The sequence below is a fragment of the Hippoglossus hippoglossus genome, chromosome 2 (assembly GCF_009819705.1).
Source record: "Hippoglossus hippoglossus isolate fHipHip1 chromosome 2, fHipHip1.pri, whole genome shotgun sequence".
Classification (NCBI taxonomy): Eukaryota; Metazoa; Chordata; class Actinopteri; order Pleuronectiformes; family Pleuronectidae; genus Hippoglossus; species Hippoglossus hippoglossus.
Window position 1 is genome coordinate 1687068 of NC_047152.1, and position 14043 is coordinate 1701110.

The following is a 14043-nucleotide window of genomic DNA, read 5'->3' on the forward strand; positions in this document are numbered from 1 at the left end:
AGTCATGATTTCTGTGTAGATGTCATCAGGCCGGGACTCTTGTCTTACGTGTCCAGTTTGGACTCGATTGGACCATGTATGTCCGAGATACAGAACCTCGGGTTTTGATGGCGTGTAATCAAATTTTGACGCCACGCCACGGTCACACCGTGTGACGAAAAATCGATCTTTGAGTTAGTTTTGATCTCCGTGTTGTTGTGATGACACTCATCTGAATTAGAAGTTGATCAGATAAAAGCCCTGGGACAAGTACATCAAAGTAAAAATGTGGAATATGGCCAAAATGGCCACTAAAACCAAAATGGCGGACTTCCTGTTGCATTTTTCATAATGCTCCTTGAGACTTTTTTTCATGATTGGTCACGATACACCTGGGCTACGATTTTTGTGAAGATCGGTCAAAGGGAAACCTAGGGGCTGCGTTCCAGGGGGCGCTGTTGAGCCATTTTGCCACGCCCATTTCAAATTACTCCAGAATAATAAAATATCCGTAGGCCTTGAATTTCCTGCAAAGTTTCATAACTTTTTGAGCATGTCTAGGCCCTGAAAAAGTCCCCCAAAGGGAAATAATAATAATAATAATAAAAATCCTTTCAATTTCAATAGGGCCTCTCACCATTCGGTGCTCGGGCCCTAACTAGGGCTACGTTGTAGCACTGACGGGCCCGAGCACCCGCACGTTGAAGCCTGTTGCGGTCGGTGGAGAGAGCGATCAATGACCAAGCGCACGTCTCCGCGTTGCACGCGTTTTGCGCACTGCGGCGAGGACAAACGCTTCACTTCCTGCGTCCGTCGAGCGATGTCGATCCTTGCCTGCTAATTGCTCATTACGATCCACGCCGTCAATTGCACAACACACTGTGAACATTTGATGTAAATCGAATGATAGTTGTAAAACAAAGCTTACTTCCTGTTGCCAGTAGGTGGCGCCATCACTATTATTACCTACAGACTGATATATCTGTTCAAGTAGGGGCTCTGATGTAGCGTGAGCAATTTTGTGTCAATCGGACAATGTTACAACAACGTAATTTTCACACTGATCAGTAGGTGGCGCTATGACCCTGAACTAATATTAATATATGGATGTGTTCAGGTCAAGATTGTGATCATAGGTCAGCAGTTCGGAGCCGGTTGGATAATGCAGAGTGGATTTACAAAGTACTTCCTGTTTCATGGCGAATCAGTAGGTGGCGCTATGACACTGAGGAAATATTGACACATGGAGCTGTTCAGGCTTGGACTATAATCATGTGACAGAAGTTTGGCGGTGATAGGACAATGCACACTGGAGTTATGACAACATCGTCTCCTTTGGCGAAGGATGATCCTTCGCCGCACCTCAATGTTTACACGGTTTGAGGAAATGTCACAATTCTGACCATGGTCAATGACTTGACTGAGCTCTTTTGAGCTGTATATTGTAAAGCAGCCAGGAGCAGTGCATCAAAGTATAAAACATGTCACTTCCTGTAGCCAGCAGGTGGCGCTGTGATTTTAAGTCATAATTTCTGTGTAGATGTCATCAGGCCGGGACACTTGTCTTACATGTCTAGTTTGGACTCGATTGGTACCATGTATGTCCGAGATACAGAACCTCGTGTTTTGATGGCGTGTAATCAAACTTTGAGGCCACGCCACGGTCACACCGTGTGACGAAAAATCGATCTTTGAGTTAGTTTTGATCTCCGTCTTGTTGTGATGACACTCATCTCAATTTGAAGTTGATCAGATAAAAGCCCTGGGACAAGTATATCAAAGTATAAATGTGGAATATGGCCAAAATGGCCACTAAAGTCAAAATGGCGGGCTTCCTGTTTGGTCGAGCATATCTATCCAAGAGACTTATTTGTTTGTTATGAAAAGACACATGTCCCTGTCGATTTTTGTACATGTCGGCCAATCGTAGTGCCGGGGCTGCACTTTAGGTGGCGCTAGTCAGTTATTATGCCACGCCCATTTCTTAAAACCATCTGAATGTCTGCAGGGGGGGGCTGTTGCTACACAAATGTAGTTTGAGGGAGTTTGAACCTCCAACACCGAAGTTATAGTAATTTCGTGTGTCCTGGCGAGTTGATGAACTTTGACCCCACGCCACTATTATGGCGTTTGACGAAAAGTCACAGTAATCTTATGCCTTCATTATCAATGTCTTGAGACCATTTGACACAGGTTTGACGTGGCTGCGGGCAGTGGGTGAGGAGGAATACCTCCACGTGTAAGACGTTCCAAAAACAAGACATTTCCTGTTGCCACCAGGGGGCGCTGTGATTTTAAGTCATGATTTCTGTGTAGATGTCATCAGGCCGGGACTCTTGTCTTACGTGTCTAGTTTGGACTCGATTGGACCATGTATGTCCGAGATACAGAACCTCGTGTTTTGATGGCGTGTAATCAAACTTTGACGCCACGCCACGGTCACACCGTGTGACGAAAAATCGATCTTTGAGTTAGTTTTGATCTCCGTCTTGTTGTGATGACACTCATCTCAATTAGAAGTTGATCAGATAAAAGCCCTGGGACAAGTACATCAAAGTAAAAATGTGGAATATGGCCAAAATGGCCACTAAAACCAAAATGGCGGACTTCCTGTTGCGTTTTTCATAATGCTCCTTGAGACTTTTTTTCATGATTGGTCACGATACACCTGGGCTACGATTTTTGTGAAGATCGGTCAAAGGGAAACCTAGGGGCTGTGTTCCAGGGGGCGCTGTTGAGCCATTTTGCCACGCCCATTTCAAATTACTCCAGAATACGTAAATTTTCACCACGTTCTAATTTTGTGCAAAGTTTGGTAAGAAGTTCAGTATGTTAAAGCCCTCAAAAAGCCAATTCATTTGGATGACAATAATAATAATAATAAGAATAATCCTTTCAATTTCAATAGGGCCTCTCACCATTCGGTGCTCGGGCCCTAATAATAATAACTAGGGCTACGTTGTAGCACTGACGGGCCCGAGCACCCGCACGTTGAAGCCTGTTGCGGTCGGTGGAGAGAGCGATCAATGACCAAGCGCACGTCTCCGCGTTGCACGCGTTTTGCGCACTGCGGCAAGGACAAACACTTCACTTCCTGCGTCCGTCGAGCGACGTCGATCCTTGCCTGCTAATTGCTCATTACGATCCACGCCATCAATTGCACAACACACTGTGAACATTTTATGTAAATCGAATGATAGTTGTAAAACAAAGCTTACTTCCTGTTGCCAGTAGGTGGCGCCATCACTATTATTACCTACAGACTAATATATCTCTTCAAGTAGGGGCTCTGATGTAGCGTGAGCAATTTTGTGTCAATCAGACAATGTTTCAACAACTTAATTTTCACACTGATCAGTAGGTGGCGCTATGACCCTGAACTAATATTAATACATGGATGTGTTCAGGTCAAGATTGTGATCATAGGTCAGCAGTTCGGAGCCGGTTGGATAATGCAGAGTGGATTTACAAAGTACTTCCTGTGTCATGGCGAATCAGTAGGTGGCGCTATGACACTGAGGAAATATTGACACGTGGAGCTGTTCAGGCTTGGACTATAATCATGTGACAGAAGTTTGGCGGTGATATGGGACAATGCACACTGGAGTTATGACAACATCGTCTCCTTTGGCGAAGGATGATCCTTCGCCGCACCTCAATGTTTACACGGTTTGAGGAAATGTCACAATTCTGACCATGATCCATTGACTTCTCTCAGCTCATTTGAGCTGTATATTGTTAAGCAGCCAGGAGCAGTGCATCAAAGTATAAAACATGTCACTTCCTGTAGCCACCAGGGGGCGCTGTGATTTTAAGTCATAATTTCTGTGTAGATGTCATCAGGCCGGGACACTTGTCTTACATGTCTAGTTTGGACTCGAGTGGTCCATGTATGTCCGAGATACAGAACCTCGTGTTTTGATGGCGTGTAATCAAACTTTGAGGCCACGCCACGGTCACACCGTGTGACGAAAAATCGATCTTTGAGTTAGTTTTGATCTCCGTCTTGTTGTGATGACACTCATCTCAATTTGAAGTTGATCAGATAAAAGCCCTGGGACAAGTATATCAAAGTATAAATGTGGAATATGGCCAAAATGGCCACTAAAGTCAAAATGGCGGGCTTCCTGTTTGGTCGAGCATATCTATCCAAGAGACTTATTTGTTTGTTATGAAAAGACACATGTCCCTGTCGATTTTTGTACATGTCGGCCAATCGTAGTGCCGGGGCTGCACTTTAGGTGGCGCTAGTCAGTTATTATGCCACGCCCATTTCTTAAAACCATCTGAATGTCTGCAGGGGGGGGCTGTTGCTACACAAATGTAGTTTGAGGGAGTTTGAACCTCCAACACCGAAGTTATAGTAATTTCGTGTGTCCTGGCGAGTTGATGAACTTTGACCCCACGCCACTATTATGGCGTTTGACGAAAAGTCACAGTAATCTTATGCCTTCATTATCAATGTCTTGAGACCCATTTGACACAGGTTTGACGTGGCTGCGGGCAGTGGGTGAGGAGGAATACCTCCACGTGTAAGAGGTTCCAAAAACAAGACATTTCCTGTTGCCACCAGGGGGCGCTGTGATTTTAAGTCATGATTTCTGTGTAGATGTCATCAGGCCGGGACTCTTGTCTTACGTGTCTAGTTTGGACTCGATTGGACCATGTATGTCCGAGATACAGAACCTCGTGTTTTGATGGCGTGTAATCAAATTTTGACGCCACGCCACGGTCACACCGTGTGACGAAAAATCGATCTTTGAGTTAGTTTTGATCTCCGTCTTGTTGTGATGACACTCATCTGAATTAGAAGTTGATCAGATAAAAGCCCTGGGACAAGTACATCAAAGTAAAAATGTGGAATATGGCCAAAATGGCCACTAAAACCAAAATGGCGGACTTCCTGTTGCATTTTTCATAATGCTCCTTGAGACTTTTTTTCATGATTGGTCACGATACACCTGGGCTACGATTTTTGTGAAGATCGGTCAAAGGGAAACCTAGGGGCTGTGTTCCAGGGGGCGCTGTTGAGCCATTTTGCCACGCCCATTTCTAATTACTCCAGAATACGTAAATTTTCACCACTTTCTAATTTTGTGCAAAGTTTGGTAAGAAGTTCAGTATGTTAAAGCCCTCAAAAAGCCAATTCATTTGGATGACAATAATAATAATAACTAGGGCTACGTTGTAGCACTGACGGGCCCGAGCACCCGCACGTTGAAGCCTGTTGCGGTCGGTGGAGAGAGCGATCAATGACCAAGCGCACGTCTCCGCGTTGCACGCGTTTTGCGCACTGCGGCGAGGACAAACGCTTCACTTCCTGCGTCCGTCGAGCGACGTCGATCCTTGCCTGCTAATTGCTCATTGCGATCCACGCCGTCAATTGCACATCACACTGTGAACATTTTATGTAAATCGAATGATAGTTGTAAAACAAAGCTTACTTCCTGTTGCCAGTAGGTGGCGCCATCACTATTATTACCTACAGACTGATATATCTCTTCAAGTAGGGGCTCTGATGTAGCGTGAGCAATTTTGTGTCAATCGGACAATGTTACAACAACTTAATTGTCACACCGATCAGTAGGTGGCGCTATGACCCTGAACTAATATTAATACATGGATGTGTTCAGGTCAAGATTGTGATCATAGGTCAGCAGTTCGGAGCCGGTTGGATAATGCAGAGTGGATTTACAAAGTACTTCCTGTGTCATGGCGAATCAGTAGGTGGCGCTATGACACTGAGGAAATATTGACACATGGAGCTGTTCAGGCTTGGACTATAATCATGTGACAGAAGTTTGGCGGTGATAGGACAATGCACACTGGAGTTATGACAACATCGTCTCCTTTGGCGAAGGATGATCCTTCGCCGCACCTCAATGTTTACACGGTTTGAGGAAATGTCACAATTCTGACCATGATCCAATGACTTCTACTGAGCTCATTTGAGCTGTATATTGTTAAGCAGCCAGGAGCAGTGCATCAAAGTATAAAACATGTCACTTCCTGTAGCCACCAGGGGGCGCTGTGATTTTAAGTCATAATTTCTGTGTAGATGTCATCAGGCCGGGACACTTGTCTTACATGTCTAGTTTGGACTCGATTGGTCCATGTATGTCCGAGATACAGAACCTCGTGTTTTGATGGCGTGTAATCAAACTTTGAGGCCACGCCACGGTCACACCGTGTGACGAAAAATCGATCTTTGAGTTAGTTTTGATCTCCGTCTTGTTGTGATGACACTCATCTCAATTTGAAGTTGATCAGATAAAAGCCCTGGGACAAGTATATCAAAGTATAAATGTGGAATATGGCCAAAATGGCCACTAAAGTCAAAATGGCGGGCTTCCTGTTTGGTCGAGCATATCTATCCAAGAGACTTATTTGTTTGTTATGAAAAGACACATGTCCCTGTCGATTTTTGTACATGTCGGCCAATCGTAGTGCCGGGGCTGCACTTTAGGGGGCGCTAGTCAGTTATTATGCCACGCCCATTTCTTAAAACCATCTGAATGTCTGCAGGGGGGGGCTGTTGCTACACAAATGTAGTTTGAGGGAGTTTGAACCTCCAACACCGAAGTTATAGTAATTTCGTGTGTCACGGCGAGGTGATGAACTTTGACGCCACGCCACTATTATGGCGTTTGACGAAAAGTCACAGTAATCTTATGCCTTCATTATCAATGTCTTGAGACCCATTTGACACAGGTTTGACGTGGCTGCGGGCAGTGGGTGAGGAGGAATACCTCCACGTGTAAGAGGTTCCAAAAACAAGACATTTCCTGTTGCCACCAGGGGGCGCTGTGATTTTAAGTCATGATTTCTGTGTAGATGTCATCAGGCCGGGACTCTTGTCTTACGTGTCTAGTTTGGACTCGATTGGACCATGTATGTCCGAGATACAGAACCTCGTGTTTTGATGGCGTGTAATCAAATTTTGACGCCACGCCACGGTCACACCGTGTGACGAAAAATCGATCTTTGAGTTAGTTTTGATCTCCGTCTTGTTGTGATGACACTCATCTCAATTAGAAGTTGATCAGATAAAAGCCCTGGGACAAGTATATCAAAGTAAAAATGTGGAATATGGCCAAAATGGCCACTAAAACCAAAATGGCGGACTTCCTGTTGCATTTTTCATAATGCTCCTTGAGACTTTTTTTCATGATTGGTCACGACACACCTGGGCTACGATTTTTGTGAAGATCGGTCAAAGGGAAACCTAGGGGCTGTGTTCCAGGGGGCGCTGTTGAGCCATTTTGCCACGCCCATTTCAAATTACTCCAGAATACGTAAATTTTCACCACGTTCTAATTTTGTGCAAAGTTTGGTAAGAAGTTCAGTATGTTAAAGCCCTCAAAAAGCCAATTCATTTGGATGACAATAATAATAATAATAATAATAATAAGAATAATCCTTTCAATTTCAATAGGGCCTCTCACCATTCGGTGCTCGGGCCCTAATAATAATAAAAATCCTTTCAATTTCAATAGGGCCTCTCACCATTCGGTGCTCGGGCCCTAATAACTAGGGCTACGTTGTAGCACTGACGGGCCCGAGCACCCGCACGTTGAAGCCTGTTGCGGTCGGTGGAGAGAGCGATCAATGACCAAGCGCACGTCTCCGCGTTGCACGCGTTTTGCGCACTGCGGCAAGGACAAACGCTTCACTTCCTGCGTCCGTCGAGCGACGTCGATCCTTGCCTGCTAATTGCTCATTGCGATCCACGCCGTCAATTGCACAACACACTGTGAACATTTTATGTAAATCGAACGATAGTTGTAAAACAAAGCTTACTTCCTGTTGCCAGTAGGTGGCGCCATCACTATTATTACCTACAGACTAATATATCTCTTCAAGTAGGGGCTCTGATGTAGCGTGAGCAATTTTGTGTCAATCGGACAATGTTACAACAACTTAATTTTCACACTGATCAGTAGGTGGCGCTATGACCCTGAACTAATATTAATACATGGATGTGTTCAGGTCAAGATTGTGATCATAGGTCAGCAGTTGGGAGCCGGTTGGATAATGCAGAGTGGATTTACAAAGTACTTCCTGTGTCATGGCGAATCAGTAGGTGGCGCTATGACACTGAGGAAATATTGACACGTGGAGCTGTTCAGGCTTGGACTATAATCATGTGACAGAAGTTTGGCGGTGATGGGACAATGCACACTGGAGTTATGACAACATCGTCTCCTTTGGCGAAGGATGATCCTTCGCCGCACCTCAACGTTTACACGGTTTGAGGAAATGTCACAATTCTGACCATGATCCATTGACTTCTCTCAGCTCATTTGAGCTGTATATTGTTAAGCAGCCAGGAGCAGTGCATCAAAGTATAAAACATGTCACTTCCTGTAGCCACCAGGGGGCGCTGTGATTTTAAGTCATAATTTCTGTGTAGATGTCATCAGGCCGGGACACTTGTCTTACATGTCTAGTTTGGACTCGATTGGTCCATGTATGTCCGAGATACAGAACCTCGTGTTTTGATGGCGTGTAATCAAACTTTGACGCCACGCCACGGTCACACCGTGTGACGAAAAATCGATCTTTGAGTTAGTTTTGATCTCCGTCTTGTTGTGATGACACTCATCTCAATTTGAAGTTGATCAGATAAAAGCCCTGGGACAAGTATATCAAAGTATAAATGTGGAATATGGCCAAAATGGCCACTAAAGTCAAAATGGCGGGCTTCCTGTTTGGTCGAGCATATCTATCCAAGAGACTTATTTGTTTGTTATGATAAGACACATGTCCCTGTCGATTTTTGTACATGTCGGCCAATCGTAGTGCCGGGGCTGCACTTTAGGTGGCGCTAGTCAGTTATTATGCCACGCCCATTTCTTAAAACCATCTGAATGTCTGCAGGGGGGGGCTGTTGCTACACAAATGTAGTTTGAGGGAGTTTGAACCTCCAACACCGAAGTTATAGTAATTTCGTGTGTCCTGGCGAGTTGATGAAATTTGACCCCACGCCACTATTATGGCGTTTGACGAAAAGTCACAGTAATCTTATGCCTTCATTATCAATGTCTTGAGACCCATTTGACACAGGTTTGACGTGGCTGCGGGCAGTGGGTGAGGAGGAATACCTCCACGTGTAAGACGTTCCAAAAACAAAACATTTCCTGTTGCCACCAGGGGGCGCTGTGATTTTAAGTCATGATTTCTGTGTAGATGTCATCAGGCCGGGACTCTTGTCTTACGTGTCTAGTTTGGACTCGATTGGACCATGTATGTCCGAGATACAGAACCTCGTGTTTTGATGGCGTGTAATCAAACTTTGAGGCCACGCCACGGTCACACCGTGTGACGAAAAATCGATCTTTGAGTTAGTTTTGATCTCCGTCTTGTTGTGATGACACTCATCTCAATTAGAAGTTGATCAGATAAAAGCCCTGGGACAAGTACATCAAAGTAAAAATGTGGAATATGGCCAAAATGGCCACTAAAACCAAAATGGCGGGCTTCCTGTTGCGTTTTTCATAATGCTCCTTGAGACTTTTTTTCATGATTGGTCACGATACACCTGGGCTACGATTTTTGTGAAGATCGGTCAAAGGGAAACCTAGGGGCTGTGTTCCAGGGGGCGCTGTTGAGCCATTTTGCCACGCCCATTTCAAATTACTCCAGAATACGTAAATTTTCACCACTTTCTAATTTTGTGCAAAGTTTGGTAAGAAGTTCAGCATGTTGAAGCCCTCAAAAAGCCAAATCACTTTAGTCACAATAATAATAATAATAATAATAATAATAATAAGAATAATCCTTTCAATTTCAATAGGGCCTCTCACCATTCGGTGCTCGGGCCCTAATAATAAAAATCCTTTCAATTTCAATAGGGCCTCTCACCATTCGGTGCTCGGGCCCTAATAATAAGAATAATCCTTTCAATTTCAATAGGGCCTCTCACCATTCGGTGCTCGGGCCCTAATTAAAGTTAATACCAAAGGTTTCAGCATTAAACTCGAAAAGCAGAAAAAGCTACAAAAACAAACATGTTCAGTGGCAAAGAAAACTAATTTCTGCAAACCCACTCACTCATTTACTCAGAACCCTCAGACTCTTGATTACACTATTAATCGTAGTTTTTGTACGGCTCCCTGACAAATATATTCATAAATAACTACGGATGTTTGTTATTCAGCTTGTAGCTCAGGCCCAGCCAGCAGCTCTCCATTTCACTCACATTTATGCTGATGCGTGTTCTTTCCTAATAAGCTAAAGTATATGGTCTGAAGAAACCACTCTCCGAACCTGGCTGCACTCCACTTCTCTACCTTGTCACTTTGAGTGGCCGCTTGCTTATTTCTGTGGAAAAGGGTCTCTCTTTTTTTCCTTCCCTACACCTCGGTGAATCTTCCCACTGACACAGTTAAAGTTCCAGTCCTGATGCAAATAAATGTGCACTTTATATTTAGTATCTGCTGAGCAGATGGTGCATGTCAATGTCATTTCTGTTTTTGCAAAGTCGCATATTGTTGCCCATAGGAAACTAGATATTTCAGGAAGAACACATAATATAATCTGGAATACACAATAATTTAAATTTGGTAACGTGTACATTTTTTATGTGTGCATCAAAACAAATATTTTGTTTATTTCTTTGCACAACATTTAATAAAAGTTGAGGAGATGCCGAGCTATTTCTTTATTTTACATATGCAATGATGACGCAAGTGTCTGATTAACATACTTTGAACCCGCTTTCAAACCCGTTTTTAAATTCTTATGAAGCTTAAATTCAATCAAACAAGAGTAATTAGGAGATGACATAACCTCCAAGCCAACTCAGACTATGAAAAGACACTACTTCATTGCCTGATTGACAGAATTAAATTAAAGTTTCATGGAAAACTGTTCATGAGTTCTGCACAGGACACAAAATGATGTACTGATCACATTATATATTACAGGCTTTAAAGTCCAATAGACAACAATTTATTTTGTACAATGATATAAAACAAACTAGAACTGTAAATCCAATTTGGCTTCATAAGAATCACAACTACATCTTCATCCTTCAGGGACATTCATGTCATGTGTCATATCGATACCACACGCAAGCTAAATATTACCGAGCTTGCTCCAACTGACCAGTAACCACAGGGTGAAGTGACTGAGGAAACTCGCACTGCTATTTCAAACCTCTCCAAAAGGAAGAAAAACCTGTCGACGTAGGTGGTTTATTTTTTCGAGTGATTGAATTTAGACTGTGGATCATGATTGACAACATGCTAACCAAAGTTATTTAGAGCGTAGACTTTGGTTTGGGAGACCTTTGTGAAAGTGTCCACTTTTTCCGGTTTCTCCTCCCTCGGGCCATTTCCTTGTCTTGCTGTTATTGGCTGCCACACTAATCTCTGGCTGGGACCTCACAGATGGCACAGGGCGAACGCCAAAATTACCACCGACACACACACACACACACACCACATGCACGCACACCACACACACACACACACCTATGATCTTTGTCTCTATCTCTCTCGCTTTCTCTCCGACACACGCACACACCTCAGCATGACAAAGCACAAAACCACATGATGAAACATGCTACATCAAAAATACTCACCATCACAATCTAACCAATACATGACACACAGACAAATGCATAGAGACGTATTGAGGTGTGCTAGTGCCATTATACACCCTTGTATCTGACTTAATGTTTGCTATCCGAGCCAAACTGTATTTTATCTGGTGAGTGTGGTTTGCGTTACAGCACAGATACGTGTTCACAACTTGAAAGATGTTAGTAAGTCTGTTTGAATGTGTGATCCCTGGTTATGGTGCCTATCCTGTCTTGTCCTGATTCTGTTAACCGCCCATCTGGTGCTTGAGTGACAACAAGATTTAAAACGCAGCCACCGTTCGAACCGCGTCTGCTGTGTCTGCTCACCCTCTGTGCTGAGGCCGGGGCTGGAGGTGAAGCTGGCCACATCGACGATCTTTACAGCGAACTGCTGGCCCGTGTCCCTGTTGATGCAGCGCCGCACCACGCTGAAGGGACCCCTGCAAAACACAGACACGCTTGAGTTAATCGCAGACACCTACAACAACACACAAAGCACAGATCTCTGTGCACACATGATTCCTCGGATTCAAACACACAGGGATAGCGGAAACATATGTGCACATAATCACAGGCGCACAACCACACAACCACACACACACACACACACACACACACACACACACACACACACACACACACACACACACACACACACACACACACACAATCCTCGTGCAACGGGCAGACACAGTGCAGTTTTTAGTATTGTGGATTTACAGTGGGTGGTTATGCATCGTAACCTCATGCCAGTGGGAATTATAGAGCAGTGGTGTGCTGCACAGCTGTAAAGGCGAAAATAAAAGCTTTATTATTCGGACCTGAGCGAGGGAGACCTACCCTTCCATGTTTATTTCTGTTGAAAGGAGGTGGCACTAGGGCTGACATATGGAATATGGATGATATCCCCTCCTGTGTCCAACAGTAGTGCTCAAGATTGTGTGTTAAAGATGAACACAGTGACTTCCCAACCCAAGAGGAAGATTTCTAATAGATGTTTTGTTTAAAGAACTAAAATCTGAAGCACAGGAATAAAATATTCTGAGTTTAAGACACTTTAAATCAAATACACAATTAATTGTGTATCTGAATGATCTGAAACACAAACCATGGTTTTTCAAAACAAAGTGGGTAAAAACCTAAAGAACAAAGTGAATCAGGATATATTATTTGATGTTTAATCTGTTTAAAGTGTTACTACACATTAGAGGACTTCTGCACAGTACAAACTTATGATAAATGCCAGAAAACAGTCAAAAAATACTTGACACCCAATAGATAAAAGATTAGATTCAAATTGCACTTGTGATGTATTGTGTTTTCTATAAAAACAATGATTTTGTGTAGCCTATGCAAATAGTTGTATTCCCCGCAAAACATTGTGTATGTTCATTTTACATTTCTGTTGCATCCTTCTTTCAAAATAAGGCATAAATAAACAATATCAAAACAGTACATTCATATGACGTCAAACAATTTTGGAAAACAACTCCTCTCACCTTCTATCACAGGTGAGGTGTAGGATGTCAGAGCACAACAAATAATTAGATAACTTTAAAGCCTGTTGACTTGTGGATTGAATCCCACACAAAAGATAAGAATCACTTGAAATTTAAAGCCAGAAATGAAGTTTCATTTTCTGTAAAGTGATTAACCGCTCAACTACACCCTGGTTTGTTGTATACAACCCTGGCCTTTACTACAGACCGTAGTATAAATAAATAAAGGCAGACAACGCGTCTCTACTTCGCCCCACTATCCAGAAATGAAGCCAAGATTTCCAGGATGCAAACGCAGCCATCTCGCGCAATCTGAGCCAAAGTAGGAGGAAGCGGAGACTCGTTGTCCAGCCATGCTACAGACCTATTCACACATGTGTACTCAAACCACATAAAGTGGCACTCCACACAGGACAAGTCCATGTGCAAATTGTAATACGTTTTATTTCCATATTCTCCCAGATGTATATAATAATAATTATTTCTCACTATGCCAAAGCAGCGAGCAAGAGATTAAATCAGCAGCAAAGTGGCGGGAATGAATACTGAAAGCCGAGACGTTGCACTCCTGGCTCACTGAGTCTCACACACACACACACACACACACACACACACACACACACACACACACACACACACACACACACACACACACACACACACACACACACACACACACACACACACACACACACACACACACACACACACACACACACACACACACACAAACCTGCCGTGTTACAGCTGTCTCTACTTATCCCAAAGTCTACAATACTTAAAGGCAGCACCAATACTACACACATATCAACAGATGACACAAAGTTAAAGAAGCAAAGTGGTGGCCATTGACAGGCTTTAACTGAATTAGCTAATGAACTTGCCTGAGCCAAAGCAACAGTAAAAAGCGAACCACTTTACAGTTTGTTCAGCTGATTCACTCTCCATTTGTCTGTCACATCTGCTGTGATGATTAAC

The 14043-nt window shown here is 43.5% G+C and overlaps 1 protein-coding gene across 14 annotated transcripts in view; it reads right to left on the reverse strand.

The window, feature by feature from the left end:
- Nucleotides 1–14043, reverse strand: part of LOC117772531 (peripheral plasma membrane protein CASK) — a 54669-nt gene that overhangs the window by 32397 nt on the left and 8229 nt on the right. For all 14 annotated transcript variants that reach the window (XM_034603840.1, XM_034603776.1, XM_034603832.1 and 11 more), the window contains exon 2: nucleotides 11894–12006. In XM_034603840.1, coding sequence (XP_034459731.1) covers nucleotides 11894–12006 — 113 coding nt within the window. The remainder of the gene's footprint in view (nucleotides 1–11893; nucleotides 12007–14043) is intronic.